Consider the following 24,976-nt stretch of genomic DNA (forward strand, 5'->3'; position numbering starts at 1 on the left):
ATACCAGGAGCCGAGTCTTTCACGTACGACAAAATGCCTTTTAATTCAGAAAAAGTAAATGGAGCATTTAAATCTGTCAGGTTTTCAGTACAAATAGGATAGTTTAAATCATGATGTACTATATCTATAGGAGGCACAGAAGGAGGCGCTAATTTATCTAGAAAGCTATCAGCAATTGATTTATCTATGAACGAGGGAGTACTCTCTCGGAAACAAGATCTAAATCTCCGTATATTTTTCCATACCTCAGATGGGGAAATGTCTGGTGATATCGAAGTGCAGAATGATTTCCATCCTTCCCATTTTTTTTGTTTAAACAACTTACGGGTGCTGTTTATAAGTTGAGACAAAATTTCAAGGTTTTCGGAAGAGGAAAATGCTCTGTACGCACGTTCAGCTAATTTTCTTTTTTTATTGGCTTCAGCGCACTCTTCATCCCACCATGGGGGTGGAGGAATATATCTACTACGATTTTTTTTAACGGGAAAAATATTGTCCGCCACGTCAATTAAAACTTGAGTGAGAGTATCAGCACAATTGCTATGATTGTCTAATTGCAAGGAAGGGAGTGACTCTAATCTTTCCTCCACTTTTTCTTTAAAAAGTTTCCAATCAGCATTAATCAATTGGTACTTCAATCGAGGGGGACGGATTGGGATTGATTTGTCAGAAAATGGTAAAGTAATAAATAAAGGATAATGATCACTGCCATATGAAGAGCTAAGAGCGTGCCAAGTTAAAGATGACGCTAAGGAAGGAGAACATATGGATAGATCAGGAGCGCTGAATCCTTCAGAACTAGCAGTGCGACGTGTAGGTTCCCCAGAGTTCAATAAGCATAAGTTATTCACGTCTAAGAAATCTAAGATTCTTGAACCATAATAATTAGAGGAAGAACTACCCCAAGAAGCATGCTGGGCGTTAAAATCTCCCATTATTAAAATTGGTTTTGGAAGGGAAGGTAAAAGTGTGTAACGGTGTTTTGTGGATCAAATGCTCCAAGCTCACAGACACGGTTTGACATTAGTTTGACATTAGTTTGACATTAGTTTGAAGTTTTTTTTGGTGGGGTGACTAACATGGATTTCCGGTCGTCGGCTTTTTTATTATGACTTTAAATTAATTTGACTATTTATTTTATTGTATTTACGTCTACTTTTTATTTTTATTAACCATTTTGATGCGCTGTTTTATCTATGAAGCGACTTGAAAAGTGCCATTTTTTTCTTTACAGTGAGCTGTTGCTGCGTAGGAAGAATGTCGTGAGTACTTTAATTTTGTTACTTGTTGTCGGATATTTCAGCTATTTTTGTTTTTGCATTTGGTTTATATATTTTTTTTTGCGTTTGGTTCGCATATTTATGCACTACATAAAATCAAAAACGGGATTTTATAAATAAGCATGTTTTTATAATTTTTTTTTCATGTTTTTGCACTAACAACGCACGCACGAAAAAATACCTAAAATAACCATTATTTCATGTTTTTTGAATAAAAAGAGTTTTATATACATTAAGTTCTATACAAGTAATATTTAATTTCATTTTATTCTAAAATTATAATATTTTATTAATTATTTTACATACTAGATACTTTTTAAATCAATTGATTTAAAAAAAAAATTAACTAGGGCACATGATTATATTACTTTACTAAAGTGGAGGCTCATCAAGTGACCAGCAGTGGACTGTAATAGGCTGTTTATGATCCTAATAAATTTCAAATATTATTTTTCACATCTGCCTTGCTCATCTAGTCTAACTCGGTAGACACTGGTCACTCACTAAAATGAAAAATTCGTATTGCACTGTTTTCGCTTAAATGTGCTATTGGTGTGCGGCTGTATATGACGTGGTCTTGACTTTTTTGCACTAAAACATTTATCAAATTTTTTTTAGATCTAACGAAGAAAATTTGCCCTCAACCTCAGGCCAAGGCCAAGGCCGTGGCCGTGGCCGCGGTCGCGGTCGCGGTGCCAATAGAGGCAGAGGTGCTGAGGATCCGTAAGTATCTATATCTGTAATCACTTACTATGGCCCTTTTTAGTGTTTGTTGCGTATGTGTTTTAGTAACAGGTACGAAGGTGAGCTGTATAATTATTTTGTTTTTGCAGGGAAGCACTTCTTACTGTCAGAGCCGCCCGACAAGTTTCGCAAAGACATTTTGCGAACTTGTCGGCGGCCGACAAGGACGACCTTCCCGACGCGCCTCCGCGCAAACGGCGAACTTTGTAAGTACCTACCTTTTTGATATTTTACCTTTATTTGAATGTGCTAGATCAACATGTAATTACTGATTTTTCTGTATAGAAATGCTTCTCCTGAGAGGGAGCTGCCCGAAGTAGTGGATCCACTGCAACCTACGCCGCAAGTGGATCCACTACAGCCATCAACTTCGTGGCAACCGACGCCGCCTCTACAAGTGCCGGCTGACGTCGAGTTTGGTAAATATCATATTATTATTGCGTGCCCACTGCCACTGCAGTGCGCCAAACTTGTAATATTACTAACATTTATCATTTTTATACAGTTCACAACGAGGAGATTGGCCACGGGTCCAGGGACCCGACGCCGCCTCTACAGGTGCCGGCTGACGTCGAGTTTGGTAAATATCATATTATTATTGCGTGCCCACTGCCACTGCAGTGCGCCAAACTTGTAATATTACTAACATTTATCATTTTTATACAGTTCACAACGAGATTGGCCACGGGTCCAGGGACCCGACGCCGCCTCTACAGGTGCCGGCTGATGTCGAGTTTGGTAAATATCATATTATTATTGCGTGCCCACTGCCACTGCAGTGCGCCAAACTTGTAATATTACTAACATTTATCATTTTTATACAGATCACAACGAGGAGATTGCCGAAAGCGACGCGTCCGTTGATACGGCAGAGGCGGACACAGTACCCAATTCGCCCAGTTCTCTGGACTCTTTGGTTTTCCGCCTGTCAACCACAGAGAACTGGGCGAATGTATGCCGTACGCCCCAAAAAAAAAGAGAGTATTTTAACGACGACATCACAGACTCTGATGCTTCTTGTTAAAATACTCTCTTTTTTTTTATTGTTAGGAAAACAAACAGCATTCTATAGCACATAGAGTTAACAATTAAACTTCACATTCGCCAAAATATCGAATTATCTTCGAAAAAATTTAATGTATCTTACTTAATTAATTCATTAATTAATTAAGAATTAATTCAGCTAAATATACCTTTATGTTTATTAAACTTAATACTTGCTATGCCCTTACAGGGTGCATATGATGTACTACCTAACCATTTACCAACTGTCAAACCACACATATTATCTTCGAAAAAATTTAATGTATCTTAAGAATTAATTCAGCTAAATATACCTTTATGTTTATTAAACTTAATACTTGCTATGCCCTTACAGGGTGCATATGATGTACTACCTAACCATTTACCAACTGTCAAACCACACATATTATCTTCGAAAAAATTTAATGTATCTTACTTAGAATTAATTCAGCTAAATATACCTTTATGTTTATTAAACTTAATACTTGCTATGCCCTTACAGGGTGTATATGATGTACTACCTAACCATTTACCAACTGTCAAACCACACATATTATCTTCGAAAAAATTTAATTTATCTCTAGGATGATGCCAATGTAAATAAAATATTATCTAACTAGCTTTTGCCCGCGGCTTCACCCGCGTGAAATTTAATTTGTCACAGATCGTCATAAATTATATAATAGCCTATATTATGTTATTCTGGGTTATAAACAATAATACTGTAAAGTTTCAATCAAAATCCGTTCAGTAGTTTTTGCGTGAAAGAGTAACAAATATCCAGACATCCAAACTTTTGCATTTATAATATTAGTAGGATTTTTTTGCTAGGATGTATGTAAATAAAATATTAACTAATTTTTTCGCCTTTTATTCCTGGAAGGGTAATTTTCCCTCCGCTCCTCTCCGCTCCGCTCCGCTCCTCTCCTCTCCTCTCTGCTCCGCCTTAATGGTGGAAACCGGCCCTTACCTACTTAAAGTAAGTATTTTTAAATGATAGATTCAGATAATTCTTATGAAAAAAAAATCTAATAATAATAATTTATCTTTCAAAATGTTCCAACAATATACTTCTAACATCCCTTTTTAATAAAATAAAATGTCCAGAGACATTAATAATGTGTTTGTGAATAATCATCGGAAGCGACCGGAAGGCGTTATCCATACTACCTTGTCCATTTCGGCCATTTTTGTCTGATTTTGTTAGTATTTATCTCATAAATTTTCGTAAAAATCCTTAGAAACCTTGCAAGATGTTATGTTCAGATTAAACCTAGGTAAATCTAGTTTCTGGAAAATGTAACTTTTACTTACGTTATCAGTTCTAAACATGCAGAAATCCATGTCTTGTAACTACCGATTTGTAAGCAAAAAAACAGACCCATTTTTGTTTATCTCTCATTTAAATTCCATTGTAATTACAAATGAACCACTTATATCCTCGTCTAGCTGATATACTCAAGTTACTGTAAACATCTGTTTCAACACTCTAAAGTCTTGGTTCTATCGAATAAATATTTTTATGTCGACCTCAGTTTCGATGGTACTCTGAGTACTTAGTTTTTCTATGAAAGTTTCAAACATGTTTTGTTGAAGATATTTGTATGAAGAGGGTTGGTTTTTTGTATCAAATCTGTTAAAATGTGTGTTGGGGATTAAATGAAATACATAATACAGTCAAATACTCGTTTATATTACAAAAATACTTAAAACTAAGTTTAAATTTTCGTCACAATTATTTGGTGTAGTATACAAGCTTTATTATAACATTTCTGTTGGAAAAACTTATTAAATTAGTACTCTTATCTCATATTAAGTATTCAGTAAAAATATCAGCGCTTAATTCCCACTAGAAGCGGAGATATTTGCGTTTTTATGAACAAAGGCGTAAAAAATACCCTGTCTGTGGTGTTGGAGCATTTGCTCCACACATGCAATGGAGATCGCAAGATGGCGCTTAACATAATAGAGGATAAATAATTGAAAATATAAATACTAAATAATTTTGCATAATCACATGTGGTAAGAGATCCCTTGTATTTTGTTTACTTTAGAGTCATAATTGGTACACTTTCGAAACACACACGATGGCATTTTTTATTTATTTTGGTAAGAACACAGGAACTTACGGTGTGGTACACGCGATTGCGCACGACGCACAGGCCACACGAAGACTAAACACAAGACGTCCCAATTGGGACGTATTTGAGTATTCACAGCGCGAGCGCTTATAACATATCTGCTTTTGTTTTTATATAATATCATTGGTGAGATCCATGTAATACCAAGTCCAGTCCAGGAAATCATTAACGTTTTACATAAATATATTTAGCATTAAGTTGCTTACTTTGGGGCTAGCTGGCGCTGTGTGAAATTGTCCAAAAAAATTGTCCAAAGATTTATATTGACTTGGCCATCGCATGAAAACACGTGTAAATTAAATTATTTAGTGCGAAATGAAACGAAATTTTGCATGCCTGTGAAGACATGCAAAATTTCAGCTCAATGGGAAAACGGGAAGTAAGTAAATTTTAAGTTGCAAGATTTTTCAACTCCAGATGTCAAAGAAAATAAAAGATTTATGAAGAAAATAAAAAGTACTGTCTACGATACATTTGTTAGGCCGTGTTGCACCGTCTTACTTTAACATTGACATCAAAATTTTGGATGTCAAAAATCTGTCTGTCTGTTATTGTCAGTTAGGGTCAAAGTTAGGTGGTGCATCTCAGCCTGTGTATTTTAATTAAATTTAATACAAATAAGGATGACGAAAATAATCGATAAGTGATCTCACTCGAATATTTCTTATAGTAGGTATACAAGATGTCGAACAAATGGTTACTTACTGAAAAAGTGCTTCATGAGACCTAGCAAACGGCATCAATAATATGTTTAAGAACGAACTGAATCTATTCAAAAAACCTATATTTCCAGCTTTCATACATTTAATACAGTTACAAACAAACACGAAATCAATGGTTTCTGAGAATTCTGTGGCTGGACGTCTCCTTCCAAGAATTTCCACAACGACACCGAGCCGCCGCCTGATGAGCTCCATGCAGCTCCTTGTTTGTCACTCGATAGTGCACCAAGTCGTCAGAGTAAATAATATTCTTTGCACCAAGGCACCCTCCTATCAATGTCGTAGATCGCATCAACCATATCGCTGCGCTACACAAAGGAGGGCAAGGGCTGGCCTGAAGTGGCCTGTAGCACAGATATGGATTAGAGGATATGGCTGTAGGTATCTGTATCATCGCCGATTAGCAAAAGTGAGGTAGGTAAGTTAGTGTATTCAATTTTAGTTGCTGCCCCCCCAGACTACCATGCAAATATTGCGTAGCCATTTTATGTTCCAAATTCCGATTTAGGTTATAACAAGTTTCATTTTGTAGGTAGGGCTGGTCCATCTAGAATTGATGAATCTATGCTTTTAGTTGTGTCAGCTGTCATTGTTGTCACCATGAAGCTAAAGATAAAAATGGAGGCCAAACTTGGAATGGAACAACAACTTGAGTCAAATACCTACTTATCTCTATCTCGCTCTCTGTGGGCCGACCTCTCTTTTTAGTGTGGACTGTAGTATTGCTATCTCCTTATTGAAATCTCCTAGTAAATTCTTCGAAATAGCCAATTCACTAACCAAATCAGAAGTTAAACAAATAAATAATTAAATATTTGAACTACAATTACCTAGTTAAATTAAAAATCACAAAATTGTCGGCCGTTTAGGCTTAATGTGTTGGCGAATCAGGGAATTACAATCCCAATTCCTGGGAAATCGATACCATGTGGCAACATCGGCCCAATCCGGCCCATCATGGCGGTTGTTTACTGTTTTGTTTATTACTTTTATTAGGCAGTTAATTTCATTTGAGATTTTTTACAGGACAAAATCATTGTTTTATCACAAGAAATGGTGCAAAATTTTGTAGTACGTGGTTGCGGTAGTACGTGGTGTCCTGGAAATGACTTAAGATTCCACGCGTAAGTGTTTATTTCGTGATTTCCGACATTGGATCATTTGTAAACATTTTTCACAGTAATTTCTTCCTAAAACGTTTTACCAGTATTTACACTTAACATTTAATTATACCTATGTCAAGAAATAAAGATTTTACATTGAGTTTCATTGACTTTGAGCAAATTTATGTTTTTTGTTTATTTAGAAAGAGAGAGTGTCTGCCCACAGAGAGCGAGATAGTGATACAAAGGTTGTGCTTCAAGTAGGTATTCGGAGTGTGGCCTCCATTTTTATCTATAGCTTCATGGTTGTCACCCACCAGTTGTTGTCGTCAGTGTCACTGTCGTCCAGTGTTGCCAGAAGGTTACTTTTGTAACCTTTTAGGTTACTTTTGAACTGCTGTGGTTACTTTTAGGTTACACTAATGAAAAGGTTACTTTTAGGTGATTTTTCAGAAATTGTAGAATTAACTTTACAGGTTATTCAGTAAAAAATATTAATAGTGACAATTTAAAAATTATGTCATAAAGTGCATTTAAACTTGAATTTGATTTATTATTTGTTAAAAAAAATGAGTTTTAGCGAATGTTTTTCGATAATAAAACGCAAATCCATGAAACGTTTTTATACGACTGGTCACTTTTCGAATTTAGATGATTAATTGTATTCATTTTCCATCCATGAACAACCTTACACAATCATCGCTCCGCACCCCCCCCCCCCCCCCCCCTCGTATGAAGGTTACTTTTTATTCAAAAAGGTTACTTTTTTTTATATTTCTGGTAATTTCTGACTAGACCCGACTGGCAACACTGCTGTCGTCTGTCAGTCAGTCAGAATCAGCAGCCCGGCTAGGAGACGTTTTATTTTATTGTTGAGCTTTGCGGCAATAGCATTACCTATTTAAAATTTTCAATGCCAGTTGCGATTTCCCAATTAACTACCGTGCTCAGTTTCAAATTGATTTAAAAATATAATAACTCAAAACAATGTCGTCAGTTTGTCTTCCAGCTGGTGATGTATTTGTACCCATAAAAATTGAAGAAAATAATCTTCATATGGGGATTTCAAAATTACTTGAAGTTATAAGACCTAATTGGCCAGCTAACGATATCAAATTTAAGGTGATTATGTGTTCTCTCATTTAATTAAAATTACCTAAGTTCATTTTATCAGTCGCCATCATTAGTCTGTTTTTGCAGTTATTTACAGATGGAATTACTAATAAATTGGTGGCGTGTCAGCTAAACACAGACCATAACAATGAAAATATTGTGTTGGTACGGATTTATGGCAACAAAACTGACTTGCTTATTGACAGAAATGCAGAGTTACGGTAAGTGTGTAAAGTTTTGTTAATGATCATATTAAGTGATTAAAATGTTTATGTTACAAAGAAACATGTTACAATGCTTATAAGTTAAGTTCTCCTTAGCTTGATTTTGTTTCAGAGTGAACGTACATATTCTATGTATATGTAGATAATAATTATAATAAATAACTTGTACTATGTTAAAAGTGATAAGTGACTGCTACCACAGTCACGTTTCACTTATTGTTCATTATTTACACAAGAAATATAATGAACCTTGATAAAATCTTGTTAGTCACACTTATCTCAAGCATGTCTTTCAGTTGCATGTTATTCATTTATTACAATGTTATTGTTCCAGAAACATCAAAACTCTAAATAAACTAGGGCTGGCTCCTCAAGTTTATGGAATGTTTGAAAATGGTCTCGCTTATCAATACTATCCCGGTGAGACGCTCACAGTTGAATCTGTGTTAAATCCTAAAATATGGCCACTAGTAGCAACTCAAATGGCAAAAATGCATAAAGTTAAACTAGCAGAAGAAGTAAGTATGTCAGATGTTGTATTACAATTTTCTTTAGTCATTTTAAATGAGGTTAATTTTAATAATCACTTGGCCCCCCCTATACAGGGTGGAAACGATAAGTGATCTCACTCGATTATTTCTAAACCATACAACATCGGTTTCCAAACTTATTTGAGATGCGCCCCCTTTCGACCATACAAAAATTTCCGCGCCCCGCCCCAGTCTCGTATCGTATCGAGCAGTCTGGAATGCATTCTCTCAGCGGTCGCAGGTTTTTTATACTTAAGTATACAGTTTCCCTGCGCCCCCCTTTGGGAACCAATGCTATACAATATATCGAAAAACTGGTTACTGATCCTGAAAGTGCTCCAGTAGCTCTATCAAATGGTACCAATGATATGTTACAAAATAAACTGGATCTATCCGAAAATTCAATGTTTCCAGCTTCCATACATTTAGAAAATCTCATCCTCAAAATATTAAAAACTATACAAGATATAGTAAAACAGTTTACTGATCCTAAAAGTGCTTCACGAGCTCTATTAAATGGTATCATTATTTGGTTACAGAATAAATTGGATCTATCTAAAAAATCATTGTTACGAACTTCTATACATTTAGTACTGCCACAGTCATGGCACTCGGTTTCTGCTAGCAAGTAAAGCCTAAAACCAACGTTTTCCATAAATAATTTTAAATAAGAATTCACGAGTTTATTTTAAAAGTTTTGAAGCTTGAACTTGTGAAGTACTTTCAGGATCAGTAACCAGCTTTTCGATATCTTGTGTGGTTTAGAAATAATCGAGTGAGATCACTTATCGTTTCCAGTCCACCCTGTATACGCGCATGTCGCGTTCCGTTGCTGCACGTCGCTTTATTCAACGCACCCTCTGTGGCGTGTAGTCGCACTAGCAACGCCCGTGTTACATCTCCCACACGAGTGCTTTGTACAGTAATTGAGGAAATTGACAATTTAGTTCCCCTTAATTTCCTTACATCAATATTAATCTTGTAGTTGCGCGTTACGAATGGAAAATAACTACGAGTATTCTGTCTGTATTCTCAATCTGTATCCACACACTGTATACAATCAAATCCGAATCCGACAATTTGTCGACGCATTGCTGGACCGACGTCAGCAATTCAGTCACGGATTCGGATCAGATGCAATGCGGAATCATCGTTAGGCCCGTTTTGAAAATGTGTGGAGAAGAGCGGCCTAGAGAGCAGGTTATTTCTATCAAAGCGGAGATATGCGCGGAGTCGAGTGTCGTAGCGTGCAATGAGTGAGATGCATGAGATGAGCCGCTATGTGAGCGGTACAGTAACAGTGCTGACTACGCGTTTTGTGTGCAAGAAGACGTTCAGCGTCGGTTACGAAAAGATTGCAAATAAAATTGAACATTAAAATTAGAAGAAGAAGAGTTAGAAGTTGAGGAAGTTCAACTTCTTATCTCGCGCGTGAAACGTCTCCGTGCGATACAGTTTCCTTCCTCTTCCCCTTTCGGCTTCGTCCCGTTCAGTTCAATTTATGTATGAAACGCCGCTCATTTCTTCTCTGCTCCAATGGAAACGATTGAGCTAAGCGGAGACTATTGGTTGGAAAACTTCTCTCTATAGCACATAATTACAATACAATCCTACAATGCGCGACTCGGGCTAAGAAAGGTAGGATAGGTAAAAGGTTTTAGGTACTCACGGAGCGACTTCCACACATTTTATTGCAAGTAGTTAGTAGGTACCTACCTACTACGTGGAAATGTAGTTTAATTACGACGCGTATTAAATTACGTGATATATTTCCTACCGTTTATTTATATGTTAACCACACAATAAAATGCTTATCAAAAACCATTCTCAAGGTTTTAATCTTGATAATGCTGAATAATTAGGTTGGATGGTTAACCATCCAAGTCATTTTGACAAATTCATTTACAATTTATAGTAGGTATTAAAATAATTCATGGTTTCCCCCGAAAGCTAAGTAGCTCGCGGAATAAAGTGGGAGAAGCCTGCACGCACTTGTTACTTATAGCGGTTTCAGTTACTTACAGTGTTTGATTTTTAAAAGTCTCATTTTAATGAATTCTTACAGATAAAAGAGGAGCCAATGGTATGGGATAAAATTGAACAATTTTTAATGTTATTACCGGAACCTTTTACTGATCCCAAAAAACATAAAAGGTCAGTTTTTTAATGTTGTACAACCCGGTCGAGTTAACTGCGCACCTAGCTGCCGTGACGTCACATCGAAGTTCTGGGTCCCTACCATGAGTTTACGTTAGGTGTGCTCGCTAGCGACTGCGTAAAAAAATGACATTTAAATGTATGACATATTGTGCAGCGCCCCTAGCGGCTACTTTCAAGAAATAAAATCTTCATATAATTTTTTGACGTATTCGCTAGCGAGCTCACCTAACGTAAACTCATGGTAGGCACACTGTACGGAAACGGGACGAACGAGGGAGGTGTGCAGGTAAGTTTGAGGGAGAGTCGCATTCCAGTGAGGTGCGCAGTTAGTACGATCGGGTTGTACTTACCGACATTACTTGTCTTTATATCTTTTTTATCTACTACGCGGAGCATGTGTAGAATAGTACACGGGTGACTTTTGTTACCGTGACAGTAATAGTATGTTTCTCCATAGATAAAAGAAAAAGTTAGTACTTTTATAAAGAGAAAAAGCAAGACAACGTAGTCGATTTCTCTTGATAAAAGTGTAAAAGAGAAAGATATACTTGGCACGGTGACAATAAACATCAGTGCACGCGAGCCCTAACTTAAACAAAATTGCATGACGGATCAATAAATCATGGCCATGACCAGAATTTGTAGTCACGCCAATTATTAAGTAACAACGGCAGATACTAATGATTTATTGATTAACCATTACTTTCCTTATTCCCTAACCACTGATTGTAATACTAACATTATAGTTGGATGACCGTGTGATAGAAGACACACATTTGGGAGAAGGAGCTTGAATGGTTGTTTGGTTGTTACCTATTTATTTTACTTTTGAGCTTTTAAAAACTTCAAAAGTAAAGAAACCAAAATGGGAAAATAAAACCCTTCCTTCCAACTTTCGAAGTTGAATAAAAAAAAATAGGCAGGAACTTCGTAAACCTAATCTAATATTAATATTTTATTATATTAACAAAATTATAATATTTTAACACGAATATTTTTGTTATTTCTTTCTGTTGTAGATTTGTGAATAGCTTTGGGTCAATAACAAGACTAAGGATAGAGTTTGAGCGCCTAAAATCACACTTAATCCGAACTGAGAGCCCAATAGTGTTTGCTCACAATGATTTGCTTCTAGGAAACGTGATCTACAACCAAGCTGAAGGGACCATAGCTTTCATTGATTACGAATATGCAACATATAACTATCAGGGGTTTGATATTGCCAACCACTTCAATGAATTTGTGGGTGAGTGATTGTGAACATTTGTGTCAATTCTTTCATAACCGTCACGATGTCTCCTTGTGACGATTCATTGCTCTTATAAATAACCTACTTATTTACATTGAGATAAGATAAGTAAAAATGATATTTGTCTAGATATTTTATACTACGAGTCAAATAACTAGTAGATATATCAGATATCTTACTTGGAATTATTCCTTTACATAAAGCCCAAGTAACATTTTACTCCATTTAAGAGTTCAATAGTCGTTCACATGTACTCCACAAGCTGTGTATGTCAGCTGTATACGAGCTGTATAGCTTGCTATAATGCTTTTATAGAACCAGTTTGGGCACAAATTAGACAGCTTTAAGTTCACTATGGCTGTACATTAGCAGTATAATAGCATTATAATAGCAGTTTAAGTAGTAACATCGTACTTAAGGCTGACTTACGGCACTATATGGGACGCAGTGTGAACCATACAACGTACGTGAGGACAATAAAGAGTAACAAGTGGCTAAATGCACAGCTTTCAAAGTTATAAAGTCCGACAAAAGTACTCCAATGCTACATAAAGTTCACGTGTGTCCTAAATTATTTCCACATTTTAATATTAGTTTGGTATTTGTACGTGAGTGCCAAGAGGAAACAACTCGGGCGGATAATATAATCATTTATGCAAATAATAACACGGGTTTTAAATACTTAATAATGTTAATGCCATTGGGAATGCAACTTTATCGTGAAATGTATACATATTTACAGCTAAAATATTTACGCGCCTCTGTAAAAACGCGATATTCATTTTAAAATATTTAAAACTGGCTGAGAGGAAATCTACAATTTTCAGTTTTTGATATTGTATTGGCATTATAATTATACTACGGTAATTAATTATAACATGAAACCAAAACTCAATCGCTCTATCTGCGAATTTTGTGATAAATCTGCATTAATTTTGGAGATTTATTTGGTAAATATTTTAGGTTATGTAGAACAAAATGGTGGAAATGAAATACGGCTATGTGAACTGTTATAACTCCAATTTAATGCGGTGAGCGTATATTAGGTTCACATGTGTTCTGTTAGAATGCTGTTATCTATATTAAGTTCCACATTTGTACCACTACAGCGCTAATGTCTATAAATTTATTCTAATGTGAACTTATGTACAGCTTTAAGATGTACCTAGTTCAGGTCAATTGTGTATCTTTAATTCTTTCAAATACTGAAATTTTAGAGATCCGCAATAAAAATTATTAATGTCCGTTAAATCGCCTAGCCCAGGTACTAATAGTCAAGTATGAATACCTAAAGCATCAGACGGTAGTGTTCCCGGTTTAAATTCGTTTATTATGCCTGACAATTTATTCAAAGCGGAATGAGGAATACGATTTTCAATAGCCCATGTTCTTATTTTTTTGCTAAAGGTTAAATAATTGTCTAAATCAAAATTGTATTCACTATCACTAGAACTGCAATCATCACACTCTGATATCTGTATATTTTGAAGGGAACTTTCAGGTTCAGGCATAATATTTTCCTCTGCATCATGTACAGAACCACCATAAATACAACTAAAAACAGGCTTGGGGAAAAGTGTAATAGAATATCACATTCACATTCATTTTCAGCTTAAAGCAAATAAGAGTAGTACTTGTGGACAAATAAACTGCTATTGATGTTAATGGACAACACATATAGTCCTTTTAACAGCCTACAGTGCACATGCGAACCATTGAAACACTTTTGTACAGATAGTAAAAAAAGGTTATTTTATTAACACAAACAAGTCCTACTACAGCTACTAGCTGTATAACAGTCTAAAACAAGTAAACATAACAGCCTTTGGCTTTATAAATGACCACGTGTGTTCTATTAAAATGCTAGCTCTATAACATCGTACAAGTAGGCCGTTAAACAGCAGTTGCCGTATCTCTACCCTCCTATAATGCTCTTAGTCAGACGGCTGACTAAAGGATAGTTGTTAGAGTATTATAACACCAACAATCGTATAAAAGTATAACTCTACACTAGTCTACACTCCTATAAGTCCCTTAGACAGGTATAGGTGTAATTAATTGCAATAATACAGCTTATACATCACGAGTGAACTGTACTAATGCTTTAAGTACACATTGGAACTAAATGTGAACTCTTAAATGGAGTAAAATGTTACTTGGGAGCTAACGGCTAGCGACTAAACAATGCAATCCAAGTGTTGCTTGCCTACTATCTACGTGTCTTGGCTCCTTGCATGGATATAAAAACATCTAATATTTCACGACCATGAGTGTAAATAGCCCTCTTATAAATAGCCAAGTTTTACAGTCGATGCAAAAAAGCATCACGTAGATTGACGACATTCGTAAACCTTCAATGCTGTGTCACATTTAATGTAATGATAAGAGTTGAACTCTGTGTATTATGATAACCTAAGCCTGTATTGATAATCTTACATGTTCTCACTTGAAAGCATTAACTTTTTAGGTTTATCAATAGAGGATATCGATTACAGTAGATACCCGAGTGAAGAGTTCCAAAAACAATGGATCCATACATACCTCACAGAATATTTGAATACTGACAATCCGTCTGGCCAAGACATTGACAAAGTATACACTGAAGTACAGCAGCTATCCTTGGCATCGCATTTTTTGTGGGGCATATGGTCCCTTGTTCAATATGAGCTATCGAATATAGATTTTGATTTTGGAAGGTAAGTTCACGATCCATTAATTAACCCATTTCTAAGTATGTACCTAATCGTTATTTGACTATGGTCCGGTTTCTGAATTGAGATCTCAAGCTTGAGCGTGATTCTCTACTCAATTCAGAAATCGGTCCTATGTTCCACTTCCACCTAAGAATCGAACCCATGACCTTACGGTGCAACACTCTAAGGGTGACTGCATTTGCCGGCTTGAATGGTAAGCCTTGCGGAACACGAGTGTGTAAAGTTTTCTTTGAATACTAGGCACTATCAATCAAAATATTATCTGCCCTCATAGCAAAACTCCATTCATCCGCACTATACATTATGGGAAGTATTTTGAGCTGCGCTTACCATCCATGTTCTCGGAAAAATATTACAAAATTAAAATGCAGGGAAAATGTTATAAATTATACTTATTCTGTGTTTATTTTCAGATATGCTGAAATAAGGCTAAATCAATACCAAGGGCTAAAGGACAAAATTTTCAAAGAATTCAGTTGAAATTGACATGGACCCGGTTTTATGCGATCAGATTGAGCAGACCAGCTTTTCGGACTTTGTTTATTTAGAAATAAGAAAATTATGTACAACATTGTGAATACGTCGAATTGTATTTATTATCCAATATTATAGAAAAATATTATGTACAGTGATATTTTATTAATATTAATTAAACGTTTCAACTTAAGTAATACCTATTAGTATATTTATTTAAAAAAATAAACTTACATAAAAGTTACAGTCCCTTTTTCCTGTGATGCGCGGATTTCACACGCGTGCGGATCTGTATTATTCATTATATTAAGTATCTATATGTTTTAGTTATTACGTGGTCTACACGCACACAGAGAACTAGAGAATTTTACATATTCTTATAGGTATTTTGGATAGGAATAAGTCGTGATTATAAATTATGCACATCTCTGACGTCCACCTACAAGGTGGACCGACTACATCATAATAAAGGAAGCAGGAGCGCTGGACGCAGGCCTCTACCAACCGGTCAACATGGAAATCATTGGGGGAGGCCTATGTTCAGCAGTGGACTTCCTATCCTATGGCTGAAATAATGATGATCATAATCATAATATCTTTATTGCTTCATGATGATGACATCTCTGAATTTGTTAGTAAGGGGTATGGAAATACAAAATAAACAAGTTAGGTATTTTATAACTTTATAATTAACAAGTATTACCTACTTATGTACAAAATTGCATTATTGGTCGGCCTTTTTATAAGACTTCAAAATCTTAAATCCATAATACCTAAGCTTGACGAAGCACGAAAATGCCGCCTTGCTTAGTGCACATTGATGCGATAATATTATTCAGTTTAATCCTTAGAAGTCTTTTTAACCTTTTAGCCGCCGGGCCCACTGTTATCAAAACGTGCCACTGGCGCCGCAACTCTTTTTCAACTCTTTGACGTTAGTGATGGGGAATCTGCTTTGCGATAGTTTTATTTCAAGATGCGTTTTGGTGTAAAAAAACGTGTAATATGTATGTATTTATTTGTATATTTGTAAAATAAATATAAAAAAAGAATAGTTTCAATAAATAGAGAATTATTTCATTGCTTAATCAATAAAAAACAGGTTGAGAAAAAACGAAACTTTTTTTTTAAATTCAGCAGAATATCGATATTTTCAATTCCTATTTAACCTTGACAAAGCAGTACGTCGCGTATAGACGACCCCGGCGCAGTAAGACGCGTTATTTTTATTAGTTTTAGTGACGAGGTAACTCGATCAAATGGATGTCGATAAATTGATGAATTTTAACGAATAAATTCCAACCACTGCATAATTTATTTATTGATTTAATTAATAGAATTAGCTTTAAAATAGTAATTTTTTCTTTATTATTTAACTAATGTTTATTATTTATTATATATGTTTATAATTTATTTCTGAAGTCAGTTATTTTTTTTATTACTTTGATAATAATATTAGTTATTCTACAAAGTATCGATTTGTTATTTTGCGTTATTTTGCACTAGCAATTAGTCACGAACTACCCACTTGTAAGTTAATATTCATCATACGATAAAATTATCAACTTACCCTCACTATTCCAAACTTCCGTGCGTCTATGACGTCATAAGCGGTCGTGTATTCCCGACTCCGGCGCTGGAGCATGTTAAGAAAACGTTGAATACTCCGCACTGCTAGTGTTGTGCAAGTTTCCAAATCTTTGCGTTTTTCTATCATCGTTTACTTAAAATTTATATCGTATTACAATTTAAATAATTCGTCTGTTTAATTCATAACGTTGTACTTATCTTTCTGTATTTAAATCTACATAAACTAAAACGAATTTATACATTTTCATCATAATTAATTTCCATTTCATTAAAATGATGGGAAGATTTTACTACAACACTATGGTCTTTTATTAACGACTGCGGCGCTGAGGTCCTAAAATAATATTGCTTTATGCGATGTGAAATTATGGTGTTAGGTTTTTTTAAATATGTCACGTTTAATAGGTGCAATGAAGTCCGAATTCATGAATTAAAACAATGTGTTCAAAGTATTGGATTTTTTATTATTATCTTTCTCATGGATCGTCTCATTCCCTTAGAATAGAGCGGCAAAAATTCAGTCTGCTATGCCCGACTCCGGCGTTAGTGCCCCCAAATTCTGTTGTCGGTCATACGCGACTGCGGCGGTTAATGGGTTAAAGGCCTAACAAATTGGATACATTTTAGCTAAAAAACATGGCATGGTTCAAAAATATAAAAAATACATTATGTAAAAATAATTACAAATCGGGCAGTAGTATATTTCCCCTATTTTAAAAAAAAAACAATATTTTTAATTTTGAATTGAAATGTGTTTGAAATGAAAAATCCCTATCATTATTGACGGGGAAAATTAAATACCACCTACACTACTTACTGTCGTTGACGTTATCAATTTTATATCAGGATGCGCGCCACGATATCGAGGACTGCGATCATCACTTTTCATCAAGTGAGATGCAGGCTAAGTTTCCTCGTGGTTAAAATTAGACATATTATGTGTATGTACAATAATAGTAGTTCAACGTGGCGTGAATCCTAGACCGGAAATGGGTTGAGGGCAGGTTGGCAAGTTAGAGGTATAGGCTATACGTTATGAGAGTAGACGACTTTTAACACAAAGTGTTATGACGAGTGGTACCTACTTAGTATCAAAAGTAATATACAGGGTGTCCCAAAATGCAGTGTCAAACCGTAGCCCAGAGGTAGAGCATAACTAGGGCTATCCGAATCTGCTGGTAGCTTAGCTAGTCAACAAGTTACATCGTCAATCATTATATAGTGGTGTCACGATTAGATCGAGTAAAGGTGAGTATAGACTAGAGCATTTCTATGTAATATTATTACGTTCTTACGGTGGTACAATACAGGTAAAATGTACGACGTTTGGTTCGTGAAAGGTTTTCCTTTTATAAAGTAAATACTCTAGTCTCTATTTACCATAAATATTACAAAATGAGCATTTTCCACAGTCCTCACTCGACAGACGAGTGTAATTTTCTATCAACAGTATCATGCGAATCCGCATAATGACCACGCGTCCTAGAATCAGTCTCAAAACAATACAACAGTCATTGATTATGGATTTGCATGCTTACATACTATCAAGTTTTGTACAAATCATGAGGGCCGGGCGTAGCCCTAGCAAAGCGATCGTAAAATGCTCTCGAAAAACCAAACGAATATTAGATTAACATTTAACACTCACTGAACTCAATTACGGACTTGATGGTCACAATTAGCGAAACATTTAGTAGGTACGTATAATAACCGGAGTTTTAAATATTTAGGCGTTTTCTGTGATATTCACGTAGTGATGCAATGTAGGTAGCGATATCAGCACCTCACTTAGGTAAGTACATCACGCGGTAGCAAGTCCAACACGATTGCTCTACAAATTTTTCGTGTCTAATATCGGTACCTACCTGAACTCGGAAGACTGACAATGCTGCGTGGCATTAAGGCCTCCTCCAAACTTGCGCGTTTCGAACGCGTCGCGTCTTCTTGCCTATGCCAGCGCCTGCGGACAGCGGGGTGGGGGCGTCTATATTAAGGCCTAATGTCCACGGAAGCGTCGCTTAGCCGCTTTATGGCTTAATCTACTATTCCCCGTTGACAATCCCCGTCAACGGGGATTAGTGAACATAAGCGCGTATTCGTTATCATACACTTGGTGTACCTACGCTTCATTGCTGCATACAAAACTGAAACACTGTCGCGACGCGAGTGTGACGTTGGAGCAATGTAGACAGTGTTTCATATCAAATAAAAAATACCTATTTATTAAATTTTGGCCAGTATTTGGCACTTAAGAACGTTAAAATTGATAAAAAATAGGGAGCCTACTTGATAAAAATAGGGAGTTACTTGTATGTAAGCTGCAAGCAAGCATACATACTCCAAGCTTATAATGACGAATATGCGCTTATGATGCGACGCCTCGGTGGACAGTAGTCCTTAGTCTTGTCACATGTCATGGAATTTACTTATTATTTTGAATGCGCGATGGCGTATTTTTCTACGTGGATGCGTAATATGCATAAATTTGAACGTTTTCGAAATTGGATACAGAGATTACAACAGCATGCAGCATGAAAATATATATGATAATCACAAAAGGTGAACAGATAATGGGCTTGAAGAGAAAATTTCATATCTACATATCCACCAATACCATTATTACCATTTAATGTTATGCCAACCTGCCCTGTAAACAAAATACTGCAAACGGCTATTAAAAAGTTTACCTTATCACACTTCAATTCCAGCTGTAAAATACACCTTGTCATAAGACTAATGTAATTAAAAGTATAAAAGTGTTTTGAGACATTAATTCATAGAACTTGAGGGGTTCTTTTGTAGGAAGGATAATATAGGAAGGTGCATCTAGGTTCATTTATAATGTTTTGGGTGTGATAAAATAATTGTCAATAAAACATTATACAATTCAAAATTGGTCTTTGACATTTTCCTTCAAAATCATGCAACAATTCATCAATATCATTGTCTAGATCATCACTTTGAGCCATTTTAGTGACCATATCGCTGATCAAAAAGGCTCCTATAGTTGCTTCTTCATGATTATCTTGAATATCAATGTTAATAACGTGTACTGGCTGGTTAAACACAGATCTTCTTGACCCAAACCATTCAATAACTTGATCATAAACTCTTTCTTCACATGTAATAATTACATCAAATCGTTCTGTTGATACTTGGAATTTTTCTGGGCTAGGTTTGATTCTTCTATTGCGGTCTAGCATATGTAGCAAACCATTTTGTGTATAGTATGATTTATCCTTTTCCAACAAATCGTTATAGATATCATCATATGGTATTCCAAACTCATAACAATTGGGGCGATCAGCAGATGCTCCAGGGAGTTTGACCTTTTCACCTGTACCAAAAGATTTTACTTTAAATCCTTTCTTTACAAGGAATGCATGAGCTTCCATGCTGCGATTCATGTTAGATGAACATACAACTGCAATGTACAAATCATCCATGGTACCTAATAGGTTATATTTTTGGGATCTCTAATATCTTTGAACTCAATCAATGCGGATCATTCTCATTGACCGCACCAAGTTTAAACAATAAATGTAGTCGATCTGTTTATCTGTTAATGTAATGACATATAGATAATATTAAACGCTTTTAAACAGAGGATGAGTCGTCAGGCTGTGTAAAACAACTTCTCTTCTTGACTTTTATTATTGATTGCTACCAGTCAACTTAATTGCTTCACATGTATGATTTATTTGAGTATTAATTGAGTTTCTTTAAATATAATTTGACAGAAATTATTCAGATTAAAATTTTTTTTTTTTTTTTTTTTCTTCTTTCTGGCTCTCGCGGATTGCGTTTAGCCACGACAGGGTTCTTGATCTTGAGTTTTGCGTTTGCGTATGTTTTGCGTTTGGTTTTGCGGACATTGCGTTTGGACAGGGTGGGATTAGGTTAAAAGGTAGGGAAACGAATTATTAAAAATTACGGAAGGAAACGGAACAAAAGGATTATTTGATAGGATCATTGTTTATAGCGGATAAGGATAACAAAAGCAAGTATTTACATATTAAAAAATAAAATATATACACTATTTACAACTTAATATTATTATGAGTAATATATGCAGCTAGAATATTATAGATATTACAATCATTAGAATTTAAGAGGCAAGTGATAGAGGTAGGGAAAGGAACATGGATGGATAAAAGTGAGCTAATAAAAGAGGAACGGTCATAAAGGCAACAATTAAAAAATATGTGGTTCATATCTCCCACATCAGACCCACAGGAACACATATCACTGTCTATAACATGAATTTTGGCCAAGTGTGCTGGAGTGCACAAATGTCCAAGTCTCATTCTTGTCAAAGTAGTAGTAACCCTTTTTGAAAGATTCATTTTAGCAAACCATGGCTTAAAAGGAATAGATGGTTGAATAAGCTTATAATGCTTCCCCTTAGATTGACTAGTCACTTCCCAATTCTCCTCCCACGCAGACCTGAGATAAGTTTTGGGAAGGGCTGCTGTTAAATCATGGCAATAATTAGTATAAGGATAAATATCTCCACATTCAATCGCTTCATTGGCTAGTTTATCGGCTTTATCGTTTCCTGTAATGTTACTATGACTAGGAATCCACGCAAAATGTATTGAATAACCGTTTAAATGACATTTATATAATAATTGTCTGCATTCCATGATAACAGGATAACTGGTATTACTCTTAAACGGAAATTTTAATAATGCTTGCAAAGCACTTTTAGAATCGGAAAAAATAATAGTTTTGTCTAACTTCATAAGAAGCGCATACTCTAAGGATTTAAATATTCCAAAACATTCCCCTGTAAAAACAGACGACTCAGGAGGAAGTTTAACTTGTTGTAAAATTCGGTATTGTTGATGGAATACGCCAACTCCAACGTGACCCGTTGGTGAGTGTTTAGATGCATCGCAGTAAAGATGATGCCAATCATGCCAGTTCTCATCTAATATCTGTCTAAATTTAATATCAGCATTGTGGTCATCCTTGTTTACGTCTAAATTAAGATGTACTGTCGGAGCAAGAATCAGGGACTCAAAACTAACAGAAAAAAGCGGAAGGAAGCACGATCTGTGTACAGGGGATTGAATGGATATAAATTTGCGATAACTTATAACTAAGCAAGGTGGAGATTTGCGAGACCAATAAGAAGAAGTATCAACTAAACCGGATAATCTGTTAAGTTTACTGTATATTGGATGATTTGATTGTTGAAGAACGCGAAATAGATATTTGTCGCATAAATATTGGCGACGTAATCTCAACGGTGGTTCAACACATTCCGTTTGGAGGGCATTGATCGGACTCGATTTCATAGCACCAGCCACAATCCGAAGTGCTTTAGATTGGATTGCATCCAATTTATTTAAACCGACTAAATTACATGGTTCTAGGAAAAAACTACCGTAGTCTAATACACTTCTTATGATTGCATTGTACAATAGTCTTAGTGAGGCTGGATGGGCACCCCACCAGACTCCAGAAACGCATCTTAAAATATTAAGTAACTTTTCACATTTAGCAACTATATTATAACAGTGTGGGACGGCAGTTAGTTTTGCGTCTAGCGTTACACCTAAAAATTTAGCGTCATTTTTAACTGGGATGTCTCCACCATCATAACGAACGGATATCGTTGGAGGCACTCTCATTCGAGTGAATAATATTACAGAGCTTTTAGGAACCGAAATACTGAGTCCATTTTCATCCAACCAGCTTTTGAGTACAAGTAAACTATTTGTCAGGGAATTAGTTAAGTTCTGAACGGAGGAACCTGAGACATACAAAAGTAGGTCATCAGCATACTGTAGTATATTGACTTGATTATTTAATGCTGAATCTAAATCATATGTATACAAGTTAAACAACAGGGGACTTAAGACGGATCCTTGTGGCAAACCTTTCCAAACAAACCTTTTGCAGAAGTGATCATCATGAAATACACTGATATACCGTTCTGAGAGGATATTAATGACAAAATTAACTAACATAGATGGAATTCTAAGACGATGAAGTTTATTAATAAGTAAATTAATTAGGACGTTGTCGTATGCAGCTTTAATATCTAAGAAGGCCGCTAAAAGCGACTCATTAGATGAGAATGCCAGACGAATGTCAGTAGTAAAAATTCCTATACTGTCCATAGTCCCTCTACCCTTTCTAAAACCATATTGATTGATACTTAACAACCCTGCGCTTTCAACATACCACTCTAAGCGGTTCTTAACAAGATGTTCAGCCAATTTAAAAATTACTAAAGAAAGTGCAATCGGTCTGTATGAATTAGCGTCAGATCTTAATTTACCAGGTTTTAAAATCGGAATTATTTCTTGCGATTTCCATGTGGCCGGGATATTACCGTTTAACATTATAGAATTTATCAGTGTTAAATAATAAGAAAGACTAAAATCACTAAGATGAGAGAAGAAGGAGTACGGAATTCCATCTTCGCCGGGGGATGAATCTTTGACATAAGACAAAATTCCTTTTAATTCGCAAAGAGTAAAAGGCTCATTTAAAGAATTACTTTCAAGAGAATTGTTCAAAGAGTGGTTTGTAAGTGCGATACTTAACGGAGCAGAAGGAGGAGCTAATTTATCTAAAAATTGATCGATAATACAATCATCCATGTTATAAGGCTGGGGTTCATTAAAGATAGACCTATATCTACGGATATTAGACCAAATGACTGATGGGGAAACATCAGGAGATATTGAAGAACAGAAGGACTGCCAGCCTTCCCACTTTTTTTTCTTAAGCAATTTCCGAGTGGCAGTCATTACTTCCGTCAAATAGTCAAAATTCTCAACGGTAGATTCGGCCCTGTAGCGCCTTTCTGCCTCTTTCCTATTTTTGACAGCTGTCAAACAGTCTTGGTCCCACCAGGGAGGGGAAGGGATTTTGTTTGTGTTGGGATTTTTAATAACAAACATTCTATCAGCTGTTTTAATTAACAATTGAGAAATTGCTTCCGCGCACTCTGAATGATTACTACCATTAACAGCAGGTAATGAAGGGATCTGGCGTTGAACTTCTTGTTGGAATGCATACCAATTTACATCATCTAACCTGTACTTCATACGAGGTGGGCGCCTTTCGTATGATTTACCTACTTCATTAGGAAAAGTTATAACAATGGGAAAATGATCACTTCCGTATGACGAGCTTAGCGTTGCCCAAGTTAAAGAAGAAGCTATGTCAGGTGTAGAAACTGATAGATCTGGTATACTAATACCTTCATTAGGTGAAGTTCGTCGCGTAGGCTCACCAGTATTTAATAAACATAAATTTAAACTGTCTAATAATTCTAGCATTCTAGAACCATAAAAATTTGAATTAGAGCTGCCCCAGGATTGATGCTGGGCATTGAGATCTCCCATGATTAATGCTGGCTTTGGAATATTATCTAGTATACTTTCAACTTCGTCAAATATTGCTGATGATGGATGAGGAATATAAAGGGACACAAATGAAATGTTACTTATACTAACTGCTATAATTGAGAAGTCACTATTATGCTGAGGAATGGGTATATGGGTAAAGGAAATAGATCTTTTAACAAGGATAGCTACACCACCGTAGCCATCACTTCTGTCTTCTCTTATACATGAGAAGCCAGGTATTCTAAAATGAACATGAGGTTGTAGCCATGTCTCTTGAAGAGACACAGCAAAAGGTTTAAACTTATTTATGATAAATAAAAGATCACTTTTCTTACTACTAATGCTGCGGCAGTTCCACTGCAGCACTAGAGTGCTTAAGTCCATTTTGTGAATTATTTTCCTGTGTACTATTGTTAGATATGGCAACGTTGGGCGGTAAAGACACTAAATTTGACTTAGATAGTGAAGTTATTAAAGCAATGATTAGGTCTTTAATAGGCATGTTAAAAAGAGAATCGGGTTCATTATTATTTAAGGCA

General features: G+C 35.7%; 3 protein-coding genes across 3 annotated transcripts; 2 read left to right on the forward strand and 1 right to left on the reverse strand.

Moving 5' to 3' along the window:
* The first annotated feature begins 983 nt into the window (after window positions 1–983).
* Window positions 984–3,906, forward strand: LOC135073618 (uncharacterized). Its single transcript, XM_063967778.1, has 7 exons — window positions 984–1,262; window positions 1,899–2,003; window positions 2,114–2,230; window positions 2,310–2,443; window positions 2,530–2,604; window positions 2,691–2,762; window positions 2,849–3,906. Exons 1-7 carry the CDS (start codon window positions 1,258–1,260, stop codon window positions 3,046–3,048), a joined length of 708 nt encoding a protein of 235 aa, XP_063823848.1. The 5' UTR covers window positions 984–1,257; the 3' UTR covers window positions 3,049–3,906.
* A 3,914-nt stretch (window positions 3,907–7,820) lies between these two features.
* On the forward strand, window positions 7,821–15,676 carry LOC135073266 (ethanolamine kinase). Its single transcript, XM_063967378.1, has 7 exons — window positions 7,821–8,135; window positions 8,214–8,347; window positions 8,685–8,868; window positions 10,946–11,034; window positions 12,060–12,286; window positions 14,757–14,985; window positions 15,417–15,676. Exons 1-7 carry the CDS (start codon window positions 8,001–8,003, stop codon window positions 15,481–15,483), a joined length of 1,065 nt encoding a protein of 354 aa, XP_063823448.1. The 5' UTR covers window positions 7,821–8,000; the 3' UTR covers window positions 15,484–15,676.
* Window positions 15,677–17,888: 2,212 nt separating this feature from the next.
* Window positions 17,889–20,821, reverse strand: LOC135073267 (RNA polymerase II subunit A C-terminal domain phosphatase SSU72). The gene has a single exon (XM_063967379.1). It carries the CDS (start codon window positions 20,511–20,513, stop codon window positions 19,935–19,937), a length of 579 nt encoding a protein of 192 aa, XP_063823449.1. The 5' UTR covers window positions 20,514–20,821; the 3' UTR covers window positions 17,889–19,934.
* Window positions 20,822–24,976: the final 4,155 nt, after the last annotated feature.

Source organism: Ostrinia nubilalis, chromosome 7, assembly GCF_963855985.1.
Source record: "Ostrinia nubilalis chromosome 7, ilOstNubi1.1, whole genome shotgun sequence".
In the NCBI taxonomy this organism is placed as follows: domain Eukaryota; kingdom Metazoa; phylum Arthropoda; class Insecta; order Lepidoptera; family Crambidae; genus Ostrinia; species Ostrinia nubilalis.